This window comes from Trematomus bernacchii, unplaced genomic scaffold, assembly GCF_902827165.1.
Source record: "Trematomus bernacchii unplaced genomic scaffold, fTreBer1.1, whole genome shotgun sequence".
Lineage (NCBI taxonomy): Eukaryota > Metazoa > Chordata > Actinopteri > Perciformes > Nototheniidae > Trematomus > Trematomus bernacchii.
Genome location: NW_022987641.1, coordinates 6,546,535 through 6,565,952, shown reverse-complemented (window position 1 = coordinate 6,565,952; position 19,418 = coordinate 6,546,535). Strand labels below are relative to the sequence as shown.

The following is a 19,418-nucleotide window of genomic DNA, read 5'->3' as shown; positions in this document are numbered from 1 at the left end:
CAGACGGCACTGAGGGGAGGGGGAATAACACACTCTCACTCACACCTTCCACACAGCCTCTGCTACACTGAGGCAGATCTTGACAGTGTGAGGAGGAAGATGCATGTCTTCATCAGAGGACAGGACAATAGCTCCTAAATCTGCAAGAGACAAATACATGCCAGGACTACACACACAGAGAGAGAAAGACAGAGCCCAGAGGGAAGGGCATTTCAGAAAGGACAGAACAGGGCGGAAGGTTTATTCTGGTGCTTAAAAAGGACCGAAAGCAATCCTAAAAAAGCTGCCTTCTGGGGATTCTCAGCCTCTCTGCATACGAACACTCTGTCTCTTTCTGTCTGCAGAAACCTCTCTCTGCTGCTGCTGCTGCTGCTGCTGAGGTTATAGTCTCCACAAAAGACTGCTTTACAGACCAAGAACATGAGTGAGGCGAAGAAAGGTGGGCTTGCCATCCGGGATAAAGCCATCCTGCACCAGCAGAGGCGTCTGAAGCAGGCCACCCAGTTCTCACACAAGGACTCGGCTGACCTCCTGCCCCTGGACGGGCTGAAGAGACTCGGCACAACCAAGGACTTGGTGAGTGGACAATCAGGTCATGATTTGATTGGAGAGGCTGTTGTGTGTGTTGTTGCTTAGCAGATGTTAAGGGTTGAGTATCCAGCAGCAAAGAGAACTGCAGTGACACATGTTGGACTAATGATGGAAAGTTGCTTATAATTGATGCAGCAGAATCAGATATATTACCTTCTATATAGATTGGTGCAAGGATTTCTAAACCTGGAAATTAGTTAGTATTTGAGCACTTCCTGTTCCCTTGTCTTGAATCAATGTTTTGGATATGTTTTTGGTTAGATGCCTGAAATAAGATATGTGGTTAATAAAAGCTGAAGGGATTTTCATGTGTTTTTCCACGACATAAAATATGTCATAAAAACCTAGCTTTTAAATGTCTTAAAAAATGGGCGGTTGCTAACAAGTGGCTAAATGAGAATGCTAAACGTCATCACGCCAAACATCAGGCGCTTTAAGCTTACTATTGGAGATGTGAAGTCATGTGACCTGCTAACCGATACTAACTTGTAGGGGTCTGACTACAAGAACATGTCTTCACTTCACCACGCTAGTGATGGGAATTCCGGCTCTTCTTGGTGAGCCGGATCATTTGGCTCGGCTCACCAAGAAGAGCCGGCTCTTTCGGCTCCCAAACGGCTCTTCAGTTTACCACATATTATACCTTTTATAATTCAATCAAATGTAGCCCTGTTTTGACTAATGATTTATATGTGTACACATATCACTTAAATTATTCAATACATCCTTTGTACTGAAGTATTCAAAAGTAAAAATTACATGTTTAATATCAATTATTTGCTGTGGCCAATTGTTTTCATTGCATTTACAGACCCTTGTATCTATCTGATACCACCCAATGAATGCACAGACTTGCTTGTAGAACCACGCTACACAAAGCAGATAGCAACACCTATAAAAACTTAAGCATAGACATTTTAAAAAAGGGGCTACTGTATCGACATTTTAAAATGATATTTAAAGAAAAGGCCCTGACAAAACAGCTGGGCTCTATTTCAGTATTAACTATAGAAAAAAAGACAGCAACAGCTGACATCAAATCTTTGCTGAGCCCAAGGATAATCATAAATAAATAACATAGTGAAAATATATGGTATAACCACCATGTCCCCGCACTACTATATCTTCTGTATGTCGTTAAGTGTATCCTTGAAAAGGGACTACTCCAAGAAAAGGTCATGAAACCATGAAAGATTTAGAGTTTTGCACTTTACACAGAAGCAAAACGTCCATTTAAAGTAGAGTACAGAGGGAAAGGTCGTTATATATATCCAGGAACACACGCATATTTTAAAGGTTGACATATATATGATGAAAGACATCTTCCCCCTCTTCACTTCCTCTTCCTCCAGAAGCCTATAGAGCGAGCTGTTATATGCTCTGGAGGAACTCCCTGTCATAATCTTAACAATTTATTACCCACCTCCTCCTGTGACACCGTTTTGGTTTGATGGCAGCTTCCCAGATTCCTCAGAGCTCTCCAAGAAACTCAACACACAAATCCTTCTGATGCAGTGCTCTGATATAACACTAAGATATATCTATGTCTGCCAGCTTTTAATACCAACATGTACTGCTAGAGAAATCATTATAACCTCCTACTCTTCTTTTTGTCATGCATTGCTAGATACTGTATGTCTTCTCTATACCCTCTAGTGTTCCTGTGATAACATTATGTGAAAGTGGAATTAATAGATTGTGGAATTGTTCCAGACTGAAAAAATGTTTTAGTTTAATCCTATTGCAATGGCATACAATGGTCTTAAGAATTTGAATGTTAGTGAATTTGTTGACTTTCACGCAAGCGCTGAGTGGTTTTGAATGTAATGTCTGGATTGGATTCATGCCCCACTAAGAATGACTTGTGATACCTATTGTGATCCCCTACTATTTTCATATAACGTCATCATCAGGTCAACATTTCAATGTATCCCACACTATGGTTAACAACAACAATACTGCAAAATGAATGGCATTCCCAGCAGCCTATGGACTTTCTGTTTAGTGATTATAATAATGTGTTAGTATTCTTACAGCCTAAACTCAAATGGTTAGGATAGAAGATGAATCATGTCATTATCTTTTGGGACTTTTAAGGATAAAATGAAAAGATAATGTAAGTCAAGATAATGTTCCCCAGAATATTAGTTTGAAGGAGTTCAAATCACCCATTGGCTGCCAGTGATTCACCCTGCAGGGGCCTGGACAGCCTCTTTAAACTATTATCTTTTCCTCTTAGATGAAGCTCATCTCAGCAGTTATCTAAAACGTAATCTGTGGCGAGACATGGCCACGGGGAGCAGAGCATGATTTGAATGATATCTATAAAAATAATGTTCCATGTTGGGAACTTGAGAGGAGGAATGGAAATAGCCAGCAGTCCTCCACCATGCCTGTGTCTCTACTCTGCAGAAACCATGCAGAATCACTCAGGCTGTGAATACACATTAAAATGGAAAAAAAGCATGGTGTGTTTCTGAGGACTCTGAAATAAGATGAGATGATCTGGATAAAGCTGTCCATCCATTAGTTTGTCTGCAGGAAGCCTGACTTAAACGCGCCATAATCTTACATCTTCCAGTTATACATATCCTAGCCTTTTTATCTAGTAACTGCTGAAGAATGACTATTTTCTTTTTGATTTGTAGCCTTGTTGAACAAAAGGTCAAACGAGAAATGTCAGGCAGTGCTCTTTGACAATGACTGATCATTTTTCCCTTCTCTTGGAAATCAATATGGTTCATTTCTATAAAAGTGTCAATTTCAAAAGGCAGAATGTACTTATTTTGTAGTTATGTTGAAACCAACTCCACGAAAAGGTTCAATTGACAACAATTTGGATGATCAATGAAGTCATTATTCAAGCAAAATATAAAACATTTGATAGTTCTAGTCTCTCAAAAGTGCAGATTAGCCGATTGAAAATGTCACTTACAGCTTTGGGAGCTCATCATTGGTAGTTTTTTCTGACATCTATAGGCTAAGCAAGCATACATAAAAAAAATAAGGAAGAAAATGTTATTTAGTTGTTTCCCTATACGTCCCCAGCTTCGAGTCTCACTCCCAAAATGTCAAGCCATTCCTTTAAATATTGGTCTTCTGAGTCATAAAGGTTTTTATGCTTTTATGCCCCAGATATTTTGGCTGGAGCTTCATTTTTCTTCCTCTTAGTTTCTGCTGGCCTGCCCTGTCCAGAGTGTAATTCAGCAGCAGAGCCGGTTACGTAAGAGTGCATTTGTTTTGCTGCTCTTTATCCCGAGGTCCTCTCACTCTCAGCAGCAACAGCATCACTCCATGCTGCAGAGTGAGGGGAGCAGGGAACAGGAAAAGGGCCATGGAGGACGCTGGGTTTGACTGGGGCTGTGCACAGGAGGGAATGCCCAACCCAGTGTGTGTGTTTGGGGGATTTGGTTGGAAACATCTGAGCCCAGTTTCATCGACACCTGAGCCCGGCGTGGACGAGTTATTGTGTAATCACTGTGGGATCGCAACACACACCAGGGAGATAACAGTTTGCAAGGCTGCAGCAAAAAATACATTGCAACACCATCATTTCAGTGTTGGAGCTTCCTGTATGTTGTGGTATTCTTTCTATGCCAAACATTTGAAGTATTCATATTTTTTCAGATTGTATCAGGCTAGAAAAAACCTTTTGTAAAGCATATGCCGTCCAACTCTTTAGTAAAAAGTATGCATGTATGATTCTGAAGGCTGGTCTTGTAGAAGGGTTGAACCTAATGCTGGTTTAAAAAAAAAAAAAAAACATACTTTTTTAACCTAAGATATATTGGACATATTTTACAGTGTTTTTACATCTGTATTGTAATCTTCTGTTCTATTTCGTCCCTACTGACCGCCAGAGGCGGTGCTTTTAGCACGGGATATGTCCATCGTGCGCATGCGCAGTACGAGTACCAATATCAACAAAGTCACCTGTGACCCACGTGACACCGGCTATATCAGCCCGTGTCATCAGAGGATCTGTTCCTTTCATCTTCTCGCTGCGCGAGAGTACCGTGGGTTCAGTTGGAACGTTTGGATTTAAGGATTTCTCTGCATCCAGCTGGCTGCGTGTAGCTTCGCGACTGATCCAGTCAGAGCCGCGGGATTACCCGTCCTCCAGGAGCTGCGGCCGGCTGCGCAGAAAACTTCAACGAACAGGTTGGTGTCGGCTTGGTCGGTGACGGCAGTGTTTCCACTCCCTCTCCCAGCTAGGTTGTCCTGATTTCTGTCTTGGTTGCTACCTGGCTTGAACTTTCTGGTGACGGTAGCGTTTCCGCCCCCTCTCCCAGGAGTTGCCCTTGTTGCGTTCTCTGTACTTTTCTGATAGCGCGGCGTTGCGCCAAGCTATCATTAGCATCCTGAGTTCCAGCTTGTGTTGTGTCCTCTTGTTTAGCTAGTTAGCAGTAGCGCGGCTCAGCCTAACTGTGTCCTGCCTGGTCAGCCACTTTGGCTGACGCTTGAGGTAAGCACCGGATTACCCGTGCTGGTTTTTCTTTAGAAGCAGTTTCCTTAGCTTGTTTCGCTATTTTACTCAACCAGTGAAGGCAGTGTTTTCACCCCCGCTCCTGGTAAGAGTGTTCATTGACTGTGAGCAGCAGCCGGCTGGCTAGCTGCCCTGTTAAGCTTCCTTATTTGGTAGCTCTGTGCTTCGTTTACTTAGCTAGGTGAAGGCAGTGCTCTCGCTCCCCGCTCCCTCTGCTAGTAGCTTCGCGCTTTCGTTTACTCAGCTAGGTGAAGGCAGTGCTCTCGCTCCCCGCTCCCTCTGCTGGTAGCTTTGCACTTTCATTTACTTAGCTAGGTGAAGGCAGTGCTCTCGCTCCCCGCTCCCTCTGCTAAGTAACGCGGGTGTACCCCATTACACCCCTCTCGTGTTCGGCGAGTAGGAGCAGGGCTCTACTCCTTCCGTTCAGCAGGTAACTGATGAAGGCTGTGTTCTCGCACCCCGCTCCCGGTTACGCTGCATCCGGCTACCTACATGATGGCTCATCCATGTAGCGCCTGTATGGCTTCTCTCGAGCCCGAGGATGGCCACGACCGCTGCCCCTCTTGCCTTGGTCTCGAGCATTTGAGGGAGGGTCTCACGCAGGACGCCTGCATGAACTGTAGCTGCATGCCTTGGGCGCTTAGAGCGGCCAGAGTCGCAGAGGTGGAGCGTCTGGCAGAAGCCAACGGACACCTCTCCTTGTCGCATCTTCCCCTAGGTCAGTTTGGCCGTTCCCGGCGACCCGAGGGAGCGATGGCTACGGGTTCGCCCCCTAACAGGCTGTCCTCTAAGGTGGATCGGTTAGCCGCCGACATGGACATGATGAAGTCGCTCCTCTTAGCCCTTCAACCAGGGGCCGGTATAGGGGCTGCTGGCTTGCCGCCTGCCCCTCCTTCGGTTGCCGCACCTCTGCATGAGGATGCCATGTCACTAGCAGCCTCGGCTAACCTCTTCAACGAAGAGGTGGAGGACGAGGCCCCGCTCACTTCCGGGGAGGCTTCCCACTCCTCTGCTCAGGGTTCTCTGCAGGGCGTGGAGGACACCTCCATGGCGGCCATTATTCGTGCGGCCCTGGCACACTTGCAGCTTCCTGTTCCGCAGGCCGACGCGGCTCAGGCTAGCGCCTTCTTCAGGCGTAGCCCTACCCCTGTCCCCCTCACTGTTCCTCCTTCGGAGGAGTACCTGAGGGAGCTCCATGCATGCTGGAGAGACACTAAGGCCCTCTCCCGCTTCAGCTCTGATAGCCGGACCCTGGCTGCCATGCAGGATCCGACGAGGGTGGGGCTGGGTCGCATGCCACCCATCGAGCCTGCCATCGCCTCCCTGATTCTGGCTCCTGATGAGGCCCTAAGGCCTGACGCCAGGTGCCCTCTGCCTCAGTGCAGGGTCACTGACGAACTGCTCTGTAAGGCCTACGACGCAGCGGCACGCATGGGTCGTATCGGGAACTCTCTCTCCCATCTAATGCTGGCCGCCTCCGCCTCTTTGCAGCAGGCTCCGGCTGAGCCTTCTTTGCTGGGCCTCAGTGACGCTTCACTGCAGGCCTTTGCCCTAATGACTAGGGCATTGGGACGAGTTATGTCCCTACTGGTGCAGACTCGACGCCAGGTTTGGCTGGCTCAGTCACCACTAACGGAGACATGTAGGAGTGTCCTCCGCGGCGTGCCGGTCGAACCAGGGGAGCTGTTTGGAGCAGCTGCCCTGGCGGCACTAGAGCGTGCTGCCCAAGCTAGACAGACCAGGCAGCAGCTCTCGGGTCTACGTAGGCCTGTGCCTACTCCCAGCAGGCCCAGGGGCCCCTCTAGCAGCCGCACTCTGCCACTGGCTTTCAGTGGTGGTCTGCGGAGGTCCCAGCGGTCTACTCAACCGCCTCCTAATGACTTTCGTGCCCCCGGTCGCCAGCCCTCTAGGCAGCCCCGGGCCCCACAGCCTTACCGCCGCCCCCCAAGGGGTCGGGGGGCTAGGCCCTGAAGTCCCTGGGCCGGTCGTCGGCTGCTTTTCCCAGCAGCAGCTCAGCTACTGGGCTGCCTGTACTACCGACCCTTGGGTGGTTTCCACCCTAACCCAGGGATACGAATTGCAGTTTCGACGCCGGCCCCTAGCCTTCGGCCGGGTCAAGATGACAGTTGTCAGCGACCCGGCGAAGGCCTTAGCTCTGGCCCAAGAGCTGTCCGTCCTCTTGGCCAAGGGCGCAATCGAGCCAGTGGACCCCCTGCTTCAGTCCGGGGGGTTCTACTCGGCGTACTTTCTGGTGAGCAAGAAAGTCGGCGGATTTCGTCCAGTACTGGACCTCAGAGGAATCAACAGATTCCTGAGGGTGCTGCCCTTCCACATGCTGACCACAGCAGACACCCTCCGTGTTGTCACACAGGGGGAGTGGTTCACAACCGTGGACTTAAGGGACGCCTACTTCCACGTGCCGATTGCGGCCCACCACCGGAAGTTCCTGAGGTTTGCCTTTCAGGACCAGCATTATCAGTTCCGGGTGCTTCCCTTCGGTCTCTCCCTCTCTCCAAGGGTGTTTACCAGGGTCGTGGCGGCAGCTCTCGCACCCCTGCAGGCACAGGGCATGAAGGTCCTGCCGTACCTAGACAACTGGCTGGTTTGTGCGCCGTCCCGGTCCCAAGTGGCCCAGGATACGGCGCGCCTCTTATGTCACGTAGCCCGGTTGGGCCTGACAGTAAACACCGGGAAGAGCTGCCTGGTCCCCTCCCAACGGGTCACTTACCTGGGGTTGGTCCTAGACTCGGTCGCCATGAGGGCTTGCCTAACACCTCGTCGTGTGGACGACATTTCCCACCTTCTCCCCCTCTTCAGGCTGGGCAAGAATGTGCCTTACATTCAGTTCCTCCGGCTCTTGGGCAGACTGACGGCTGCCTCAGCCGTTGTGCCCTTAGGTCTGCTGTCGCTGCGCCCTATGCAGATATGGCTGAACAGCCTTCAGTGGCACAGGAGGGTCAGGGTGTCGCGCCAGTGCCTTCACTCTCTGTCACGCTGGAGAAACAGGGCCTATCTTCTGATGGGAGCGCCCATGGGCGCCATCCCATCCCGCCGGGAGACTGTCACTGTAGATGCATGTCTCTCAGGGTGGGGTGCTGTGTGGCAGGGCAGGACTGTTCAGGGTCTGTGGTCCGCCCAGGAAGGTGCATATCACATCAACGTGCTAGAGCTTCGCGCTGTGCTGCTTGCGCTCAGGCACTTTTTACCCCAACTGACGGACAGGCATGTGCTTGTCCGTTCGGACAACATGTCCGCGGTTTCCCAGATCAACCACCAGGGGGGCACCAGGTCCGCACAGCTGCTCCGGGTTTCACAGAGCCTCTTGTCTTGGGCGTCTCCCCGCTTGGCCAGCCTGCGGGCAGTCTTTCTACCAGGGGACCAAAATCAGGTGGCAGATTTCCTCTCTCGGCACAAACCTCCACCAGGGGAGTGGAGGCTTCACCCAGAAGTGGTGGAGACAATCTGGAGCCTTTTCGGCAGGGCCGAGGTGGACCTCTTTGCCTCGGAGGAGTCGAGGCACTGCCCCCTCTGGTTCTCCTGGGCAGAGGTGACCAGCCCAATGGGGCAGGATGCTCTGGCACACGACTGGCCAGACAGTCTCCTGTACGCCTTCCTGCCGCAGCCGCTGTTATTACAGACGCTTCAGAGGGTCCGTACTCAGGGGCACAGGCTCCTTCTGGTCGCCCCCCGCTGGCCGGGGAGAGTTTGGTTCCCGCTGCTACGCAGTCTCTGCTGCGGCCCACCATGGCGCCTCCCCGACAGGAAGGACCTTCTGTCACAGCTCAGGGGTCAGATCTGGCATCCCGACCCTCACCGCCTCCAGCTCTGGGCTTGGCCTCTGCAGGGCCCAACCCACTGTTGAGCGCTTTTTCGGCATCGGTCAGGGAAACTATCCTGAATGCCAGAGCACCATCCACTCGAGCACAGTACGAGTGCAAATGGAAGCTCTTCTCCCACTGGTGTTTGGGTAAGGCTGAGAATCCGGGGCATTGCTCTGTGGCCACCATTCTGGAGTTCCTGCAGTCCCTTCTGGATAGTGGACGTTCTCACTCCACTTTGAAGGTATATACGGCTGCTATCTCCGCCCAACATGTCGAGGTCGACGGCGCCACGGTGGGGCGCCACAGGTCGGTGTCCCTCTTCCTGAGGGGGGCCTTACGGCATCGTCCCCCTAGTACCCCGAGGGCTCCGGCTTGGGACCTGCCCCTAGTGCTAGATGCCCTATCATCTCCTCCCTTCGAGCCCCTGGCCCATGTAGGGCTTAAGTGGCTGTCCTTGAAGGCAGCATTTCTGCTTGCCATAACCTCAGGGAAGCGAGTTGGGGAGTTGCATGCCCTCTCCGTGAGCGATACATGCCTGAGGTGGAACTCCGATGGCTCGGGTGTTGCCCTCTGGCCGAATGTGGCGTTCCTGCCCAAGGTGCTTCCACTTGCCCACTCCAATCGGCCCATCCAGCTGGCACGCTTTAACGTCCCACAGGAGAGCCGCACGCCCGAGTTGCTGTGCCCTGTGCGTGCCCTGAGAGCGTATGTCGATGCTACGGCCTGTGTACGGCAGTCAGAGCAGCTCTTCGTTTGCCATGGCGGCATTAGGAAGGGTTGTGCTCTCTCCAAGCAGCGGCTGTCCTACTGGGTTGTCGATACAATCGCACATGCCTATGGGGCCAGTGGCCGCCCCCTGCCATCAGGGGTGAGATGCCACTCTACAAGGAGCGTCTCAACGTCTTGGGCCGCCCTGAGAGGAGTGCCCCTGGAGACCATCTGCGCCGCGGCGTCTTGGGCGTCTTCCGGCACATTCTCCAGGTTCTACCGGGTCAATGTCGCCACTCCCCATCCTTTGGGCGTGGTCCTGTTGCCAAGCTCCGCTGCTTCCAGCTAGGTGAGTATTTGGTTTCTTCATGACATGGTTGGTATAAGTCATCCAGTGCTAAAAGCACCGCCTCTGGCGGTCAGTAGGGACGAAATAGAACGATAGTTACGTCTGTAACTACGGTTCTATGAGTCCCGGATGACCGCCAGAGTTTCCTGTCACTCAGAATTCTTGTGTGCTCGCGAGAAGATTCTGGGAACAGATCCTCTGATGACACGGGCTGATATAGCCGGTGTCACGTGGGTCACAGGTGACTTTGTTGATATTGGTACTCGTACTGCGCATGCGCACGATGGACATATCCAGTGCTAAAAGCACCGCCTCTGGCGGTCATCCGGGACTCATAGAACCGTAGTTACAGACGTAACTATCGTTTTATTTTGTTATTTTTTTACATCATTTTCTTTACATTACAAATACACCAAAGCAAATGTATTATATACTAAACTGTGATTATTAGGCTTAAACAAACTAAATATATCAAGTTTGTTAGTGAGCTAGCCATTCCCCCTGGTTTCCAGTATGTATGCTAAGCTAACCTGCAGCTGTTACTATTACCTTACACATGGGACAATAGTATGCAGTAAAGCAAATAAGCATATTTGTATAAAACGCTGAAGTATTTGTTCATGATATAAAATATTAGATCATTTGTGAACTGAAGAGTGTCCCCGCTTTAAAAAAAATCTTCAAACTAGAAATCACTTAAAACAATACATTTGTCTATTTGCCAACCCATATGGTTTAAAACTGGTGAAATGTTTGGTTGGAGAACATTTCAACAAAGGTATGCTGTCCTTTAAAATCCAAAAAGTGCTTCTATTGTGTTACCTCACCTGCTGCTGAGAAGCCTCTCTCTTTTTTCTCCCTGCAGCTTAGCTATCCAATTGCTCATGTCCCTCTCCTACAGATGAGTGAATCTGAAGTGTGTGTGTGTGTGTGTGTGTGTGTGTGTGTGTGTGTGTGTGTGTGTGTGTGTGTGTGTGTGTGTGTGTGTGTGTGTGTGTGTGTGTGTGTGTGTGTGTGTGTGTGTGTGTGTGTGTGTGTGTGTGTGTGTGTGTGTGTGTGTGTAGGCCTGTCTAATCGAGAGATCGGAGTCGCTAGGTACTGTGAGGATGATCAAAAGCTACAGAACTGGGCTTGGATGACACAGAGGGAAAGGATGGATGGAGAAAAGTGAGCTGTGTGCATTAAGTATCTAGTCATTGTATCCATAGGCAAAACAAATTGTAAGACATTTCTTAAATATAGATTCATTAGAAGGGAGAGGAGCTTCTGCCAAACCCTAATTTGTGACCTTTAGGAATTCCTGTCCTTTCAAAAAGTCAAGTAGTCCACATTCTCATCTGGAGACAGGTTTTTATATTCATACATATCCTGATTTTCTTTCTAAAAATCAACTGTGTACAATTTCCCCCAAAGGGCAAAGTAGTACTTCAGAGTGAAGAGCAAACACGACAATGTCCCTTTGTATAATCGCCGGGCTCTCAGGAGTTTTCCTCTTCCTGTTCTCTTCCAAACAAGCCGCATTAAATCGGTTTCAGATGCTTTATTATTAGCCCCGAGACAATTAGGTGGGCTGGAGAGGCGTTAGTGTGAACTTGTCTCTCTCCGTGTCATCTGGAGCTGTGGAGGGGCGGCAACACTCCCTCAGCTGCTCCCACAGCACAGTGTTAAGAAGGGAGGCTAAGAATACAAAACGACAAAACAACCCCATCAACAGGAGAGAACGCAACATACTGAACAACCAAAATGTTTTTGTTCATTTGTTTGCTATGGACAGCTCTGACGCATTAAACCAAGTAGTGTTGGCGTTTTAAATTGAATGCAAAATCCAATAAATGTACATCTGGTAGCAATATCTGAACTGAAAAAGGTCATTTACATGCAGGTGAGCATTCAAAATATAACGCTGGAGGTGGAAGAATGATGGCTGACTAATCAATGAATCAATAAGGCTTTTATGTATTTAGACATAAACACAGAGGCTTTTATAGGCCTTTAGTTGATACAAATATTCATAATGGATAAATGAACTGATCTTTGAGCAATACAACAAATGCCCACTCTAATGGGATCGAATACAAAAACATAGCATCACTATTGGTGCATACATCCGTTTTCCACACTAATGACTTATTATTGACTGGATGAAAGACACATTTTGTGCAGGGTTTTTCGGATTTAGTAAAGAGACAGAAACTGATGTTAGAAATAGCAAAAGAAAGGACAGAGGTGTAAGAAGTGAAGAGGAAGTGAGGTGCAGCAGATGTGAAGCTGCTGGAGCCACATGCAACAGGAAGTGAGCAGCTGGAGTCTCCGTCAGAAGGAGAAGGATGGCTTCAGAAAACTCATCCGATTGGATGAGAGGGAGCAGCCTGTTGCAGCCAAATAATTAGTCCACATGGCAATGAGCCCATAGTCTCACTCACAGAGATAAATACAGAGAAAGAGAGGAGGAGGAGGAGGGGAAGGAAGAGGATGATGGCCTGATACAATGACAGTTGTCTTTCTGTCCAACTGCTTTGGACTGGTTATTGTTCAGGGTCACAACAGGACTCAGCAACATATAGACTGTACATATAAAGGTACAGGGAAACAGTGTGTCAAACGGACCAGTTCAACCAGTTTTTTGCACACTTTCCTTTTCCACAAGCAGCAACCTCGAAGTTAATGTAATGAATATCAGCTAAAAAAAACAATAAGTTTTAGATCAAAGCAATTTCCATTAATTCTCCTTCTTCTTCGAGAGCTTTCAAACTAAATAAGTAGAAGATACACAAATGATTGGACAGGAGGCAATAGTGCATTTGTTGGGGACTATTTTCACTCAATGAATACACATTCGGAGTATGTGAAGCATTATTGGTTCTGGAATTCCTTAGCAGTGACTTGAATACAGAAGATCAACAGTCTTTATTTGGTTCATGGGAAATAAGTAACCTTTTGGCAAACTGGTAACATATTTTGATCTACCCTGAGCTTCACAAACAAAATGATAAAATGGAGAGCAGAGACTTGTAGCCTCATATCAAAGTCATTCCTTTAAGACTTTAAGGGTGATACATGATGGTGAAAGCTCTTTTGAATTGCCAATTTTATGACACATCTTACAATCAGGAGCAATGATTGTCCCAAAAATCACTCTGCATGCTGTGAACATTAACAGACAGATTACACCTCTGCAATGCCAGTTTCACCTCAGCTGCTTCAACAATAAAACAATTCAGTGTCAGATGAAGCTGAGACAGCAGGTTGCATCATGTATAATAGATGAACTCATTATGGGACGCCGCTGCCTGCTTTCTTCATTAGCATTCATATTAGGAAATCCAACAGCATGCTGTATGACTGATGCCAATTCACATATTCTCAGTCTGATAACTTTGGTGTTGATGTGTCATGAGGAAAGTTAGAAATGGTCCTAATAACAATTCGTCTGACAATGAACAATTATTGTATTGTGATCATCAGCCTCAACGTTTTTGAAATTACAGTCCCCATGATACTTTTGGGATAGCTAACAGAAATGATGGATTAAATGCTGTGGCCTATACATGTTTAGGCTATTAAAGTTAATAGTTTTTTTTAATTGACAGAGTTGGCTGCTTACAGTTCATGTTACCAATGTGCCAAAGGATGTACAGACAACTATCACAGGATTGCTTTGATACTGATCAAATTTATAAACTTGATTAAATCTTTAGAAAGTGTCAGACACACTAAACCTCCAACTTATCCATCATGTGTTCAGATCTTCACGAATGATGACGTAAATAACAGCAATCAGGCGCTGAGAGTTTTAAAGTACCTTAATTGCCTCCATTTTACTTCTATCTGTACTTCATGCTCTATTTTTTCAAATGTAGTATCCACCTCAAAGAGTAGACACTTCATGTGCACCCTGTTGGAGGCAAGATGGCCAATTTCACCTCTGAACCGGTACACATGCGTGGACACTGAATGCCAACCTGCTAGCAGCTCAATGTTAACCATGATTTGCTCTCAAGCTGACCTCAGAGCAGTCTGAGCCCAGCAGAAAACAGACGCCGACCGTTGAAATGAAATTACATTGTGTTCAGTGTGTCTATCAGATTCAATCTGTTCTTCATAGTCTCATGAGAACACAGAGGAGGAAACTCTCCCTTCCCTTCCTCTCCAAACTGTCGGATCTTGACATTATTTTCCCCCTTCGGTTGAATAAAAACATTGCCACCACACTTGATAAGCCATTTCATTAAAATAATATATTCCACTCCTGCTGACTCACACGTTAGCATATGCATGTAAGCCCTGACTGTGAGTAACCCCTTTTGACAAGCTGTTATTTTCTCATTTGCAGAAGAGGATAATTACTGTTAATAAATGTGTGATTCAGCCAGTGCATTCCCCATGTGGAGATAGCATCTCATTTGCACAATATTGTAAGAACAAACACTCAGAGAGAGGCCAGAGGAAGTGGCCAATGTCGAGGACTTTACAATCAAAAATGCTTTAGCTCCTTGATTAGATCTGATCTGGAGGAGCTCATTGTGAAGAGTTCCTGCAGAGAAGAGGGATTACTTTTTGGATTACTCTTACCTGAGGCTCAGCGTTTGGGTTGGTGTAGGGAATAAATGCTATCAATGTGATTTCTACTGGTGCAAGAAAGATATACTGAAAAGAAGGAGAGGTTATTAATAAGGAAAGGTACATAATAAAAGTGAATGAAAAGAAAAGACAGTCACAACAAATGGTAACACTTAGAAAGACGGGTATATAATAAAAGAAAATGGAAATTAGAGAGGAAAGGAAAAGAGAAAATATGTAGAAATGAGAGGAGATATGTAAATAGGGAAGATGTAGAAAGAAGAAGAAAGATGTACAGTAAAGAGAGAGAAGGATGAAACGAGAGGAAGGATTTCAAGAGGAGAGATTTTTAGAACATAGAAAGATGGAGAGAGGAGGGATGTACAGAAGAAGAGGGGGATGAGATGTGAAGAAGAGTAGAAGGCTGAAAAGAGACACAGCTGGAGCTCGGATCGGAACGAATGCCCTGAATGGACACGGCTGTTGATCAGCTCCAAGTGTTGTTGTTTTGCAGCTTGGACACGGAGATAGTGAATTGAGGGCTATAAATAGCAAGAACCAAATCTCGTGTTTTTCTCTGCTTTCTTCAAAAGCAGCATTGTATTGTCAGCTCTCTTTGACCCGGCAGCTTGAACTGACTCCTGGATGATCCTCCTGCTGAGGTGTTGGATTGAAACCACCAACAGCTCAGACATAACATTATTACAGGCGTGTCCAGGTCATATAGATGGCCTCGGTCTATATGCCTTTTCCTATTTTAGTTTGTTATATATTTCTCTGTCTCCTTACTGCTTGCCCGCCCATGAAATTGTCCTTCATTGAAATTCTGGTCAGGAATACTTTAACAGCAGAATCAAGCATTTCTATACGCATGTTCATCAGAGCAGAACATCAAGTAATGACCAGTTATGTGGACAATAAAACACAGGGAAGACAACCTTTTCTATCCCTTTACTATCCCCTTAATATCAATCGCATCTGCTGGATGGAGTTCCCTCAGACAAAAGAAGGTTTTGATAGCACATATATCTCTCAGAATATGTCGTCTAAAAACAAATCCTGTCTCATTCACTGAGCCGTCAGACATATCTCAGTTTAGCCACCATTATGTACTCTAAGAAATGTGCAGTTTATCAAAAGATGGCCAATGTCTGCACCTCTGATGGCGGTCAAATGCCCAGAATTACCCAGAAATGGCTCTCAGGTCTGTGGAAAATCACTGTTTTAGCTTAGTGCCATCACCAGCCACGCTCAGGGTTACCTTCTCCAATAGGAACATTGGATTGTGAATCCGTTTTCTGATTTCAGTGTAGCCACTGCAGGCCTGTTGATTGCATTTGGACAGAAGAGAGCGACGATTGTAGAAATTCAAGGCTGAGTTACAGAGCAACACAGAGCATGTGAGAGCAACAGGTAGATAGATGGAGATGGCCTTTTGGAGATTGGCTATCAACCACATATACTTCAACTGAGACGTTATGGCTCTACAGATGCCAATGTTGGCTGGTAGGGCAGTTATTCACTCCACACTTTGACCAGGAGGAGTTTCAATGACATTTGACTTGACAAACAGTGCAACATTTCCTCCTCTTACAACAACAGGATAATGAAATATATGCTGAATATATAGTTCAAGTATTTAATGTACATACAGTATGCACATAACAATTACATGAAAGCTGCCGTTGGTCTTTTTCTAAGGCTCCTTGCAACAATGATGCTACAAAATGTGTAAAATTAAGTAAATAAATTATATATAAGTACAAAATATGAAACAGAATAAAAATATAATTCTGAGGTAGACTGGTGTAGAGTATACTCATAAAATGACAGGCATACATACATGTGTAAACTGCATTGAGTGAACATATTACATATTTAAATAGTTGACATCCACCTGCCCTAATTGTTTTCTTTCTAAGAAATGTTTTTATGAAGGATTTAACAACATAGTTTATTTGCTTATACTACTTTGTATATGTTAAGAGCTAAATCTATTTTAATTTAAATATGCTGCACTCATTTATAGTACTCCTAATATTTGCAGGCTTTTCTTTATACTGCAACTACGGCAACACTATTTCCCTCAGGGTTAAATAAAGTTCTCACCTTTGTTCGTTTCAATTAGCCTTAAAGATCCAGAGGATTTAAGTGTTAGAAAGTAAAAGCAAAGGCTTTGTGGTTTAATAAAGCAGAGACTGTCGGTGACCGTCTCTTCTAAAGCGTGCTGTCTGAAAGTCTGAACCAGACTGTGCTCTGGTGAACACAAATGTGATTATAGAGAAAACAGGCAGCTTAAATACAATTTACTTTGATATATGTTCCAGAAAGAACAGCCAGTCACTGGAATCATGCTGTTTTGTTGATGTTGGTCTCCTTAATTGAGATCAACACACTTTTTAAAATGTATAGATTAAAATGGTAGCACATATGTTTTGTACACCATGTGTTATGTAATGTATATAACCTCAAATAGTGTTTCTGTAGCCAGATAAAACAAAACATGCTTAAAAAGTGCTGGGTGTATCCACTTTAGAGGGTGTGCTGCTTTTGTCTAAAAAAATGTCCGTCATACCAGAAATCCCACACCTAGTGCAAGTGATGACCTGAAAGCATCCCTTGATTTGGCTTTGATGACATTATAATGCAACTTTTAAATTTCACGTTTTTTGAACAGCATTTTTTCCCACTAAGGCTAAAGTTAGCAATTTAAATCTCAGTATGAGTTACTTTGTGTGGGGGCGGGGGCTGTATCTGAAATGCTACGGCTGATGCTACACTTCAAAAGACGTAACTCACCTCAGCATTCACAGTTGAAATGGAGTCTGCCTACTGCAGTGTGATAGCTTTTGGCTTAAAGATAGTTCCGGTGTGACTCATCCAGAGCACATTTTTGGTGACAATGAGATATAATACAGAAGCTATACATAACCTATATCCTGTCTTAGCAGCTCCAGAGAAAACAGAACACACTTCACATTCAGCAAAGATGGTGGATGTTTGTTTACGACCTTACACTGTAAATTAGAACTATAATTACTATGTAAGTTGCGGGATAACATCTAAATAAGTTGACCACATATGACCGTCTGAATGGGGTTTTCCAAGTCTGAAAGATTTATCCTCAATGCCAGTCCTTCAATTTAAATAATAATAATAATGTATACTATAACTAGTTATTAATGCACATAATTGATCTCCTTGAATCTGTAAATGCAAACAGAAGTCCTAAACAATTGTCTTACAGTTTTCCGACAACATTTCACCACATATTGTAACAAACCAAGCAGCTGTACATTTTTGATTTGAAAAGGAAACCTTTATTTTTCTGACACCTAACGTACTTCATTTGGAAATCTAAATGTATAAGAAACTGGCAGTACTAAGAATTAATTAAAGGTGCTAAAGGTTAGCCAGAATGTTTTTGCGGGTGTGTAATAGTCCAATTAAAGCAAAAGGTTAACTTTAATAGAACATTTACAAATATACAAATATATTTGGATGCTCATTTTGTGAAATGAAGCCAATATTGCCCTTGAATTAAGACAGAAATTACCAAGGGTAGTCAATTCTGTATATTATGCCACTTTTACTAGATGATTTTACCATTTGTCAGCAGGGAACTGATTTGAATTCAACATTTCAGCATAAATGTGCATAAATAATCTTAATCATTGCTGTTATGAGAGCAACACATCATGTTCTCTGAGTGTTCAGATAATCTGGAGTAACGCTGACATGTTCCTTTAACACAATGACCTACATGTGTTTTTTTCAGATGAAATGTGTCTTGCGTCACAAGCTATCTGTGACATTCTCTGGTGAGATAATAATACTATAAATATGTATCTATTCACCATGCGAGCAGATGCTGCCTATCCTCTGACATACATTGAATTTACTGATTATACGACAGTTGCCTAACATTGTTCTAATCAAATTGTGTTGCAGAGATTTCACTCTGTAAAGACTGAAATATAGAGAAAATGCTGACTAGAATACAAAAATGGTGTAGTTGGCATTTAAGTGGGGCTGCATTCAAAGATAAATTGCATGACCATTATCTCAGTAAAGTAAAAGTACAAGTATTGACATCAAAATATACTATATACTATACCAAAAGTAATTGTTAGGCATAATGGCCCATTTTAGAATCTATTAAAATACTGTATTATGTCTGCATTCATCACAGCTGGTTTATATATCTTAGCCTATAATGATTTGTCAATGTTTAGGGTTAGGGTTAACAGACAACTGTGGTAATTAAAAAGTACAATACTGGCTTCTTAAATGTAGCGTACTTCATTACCTCCATCACTGTAAGAAAAAAGGACATTCTCACATTTGAGAACATGAAACCATACATTTTATGTATTTTTGCCTAAAATAAATGACTAAACGATTGCACAATTATCCTCTCTGAAGTTCTACAAACAACAGATTCTTTTTTTCCCGTTTTGTATCGTTTTGATCTTGAAATTCTTATCGTAAATCCTACATTCTGACATTTATTTATCTAATGTCCCCCCTTCTAGCAACCTCACAGCATCGTGCAGCGCCGCCTGATGGAGGGGAACATGACGCGGCTCCGGAGCGAGGCCCGGGACGCCAACGCCATAACCCGCTCCCCGCTGGCCGATGCCAAGGACAGTGCGGTGGACGCCGAGGAGAGGAGCGAGAGCACCGCCGACGACTCCACGGAGGAGAGAGAGTCTCTGGAGGAGAGCGAGAAGAGCCTGCGGTCGGACGATGAAGACGACAGCAGCGAGGCAGGGGCCAGACAGAAGACCCCCACCCTGCTCAGTGCCCTGGTGGTTCAATGCAAGGTACTGCACTGTACAAGAGGTGTTTTAACTAGTGGTGTCAATAGATAAGAAATGTTTAATTGCGTTAATCATCAAGT

General features: G+C 45.4%; 1 protein-coding gene across 1 annotated transcript in view; it reads left to right on the top strand.

The window, feature by feature from the left end:
- Positions 1-19,418, top strand: part of nrip2 (nuclear receptor interacting protein 2) — a 35,263-nt gene continuing 15,845 nt past the window's right edge. The window contains exons 1-2 of the mRNA XM_034133259.1: positions 1-576; positions 19,051-19,341. Of these exons, the coding sequence (XP_033989150.1) occupies positions 421-576; positions 19,051-19,341 (447 nt within the window). The 5' untranslated portion in view covers positions 1-420. The remainder of the gene's footprint in view (positions 577-19,050; positions 19,342-19,418) is intronic.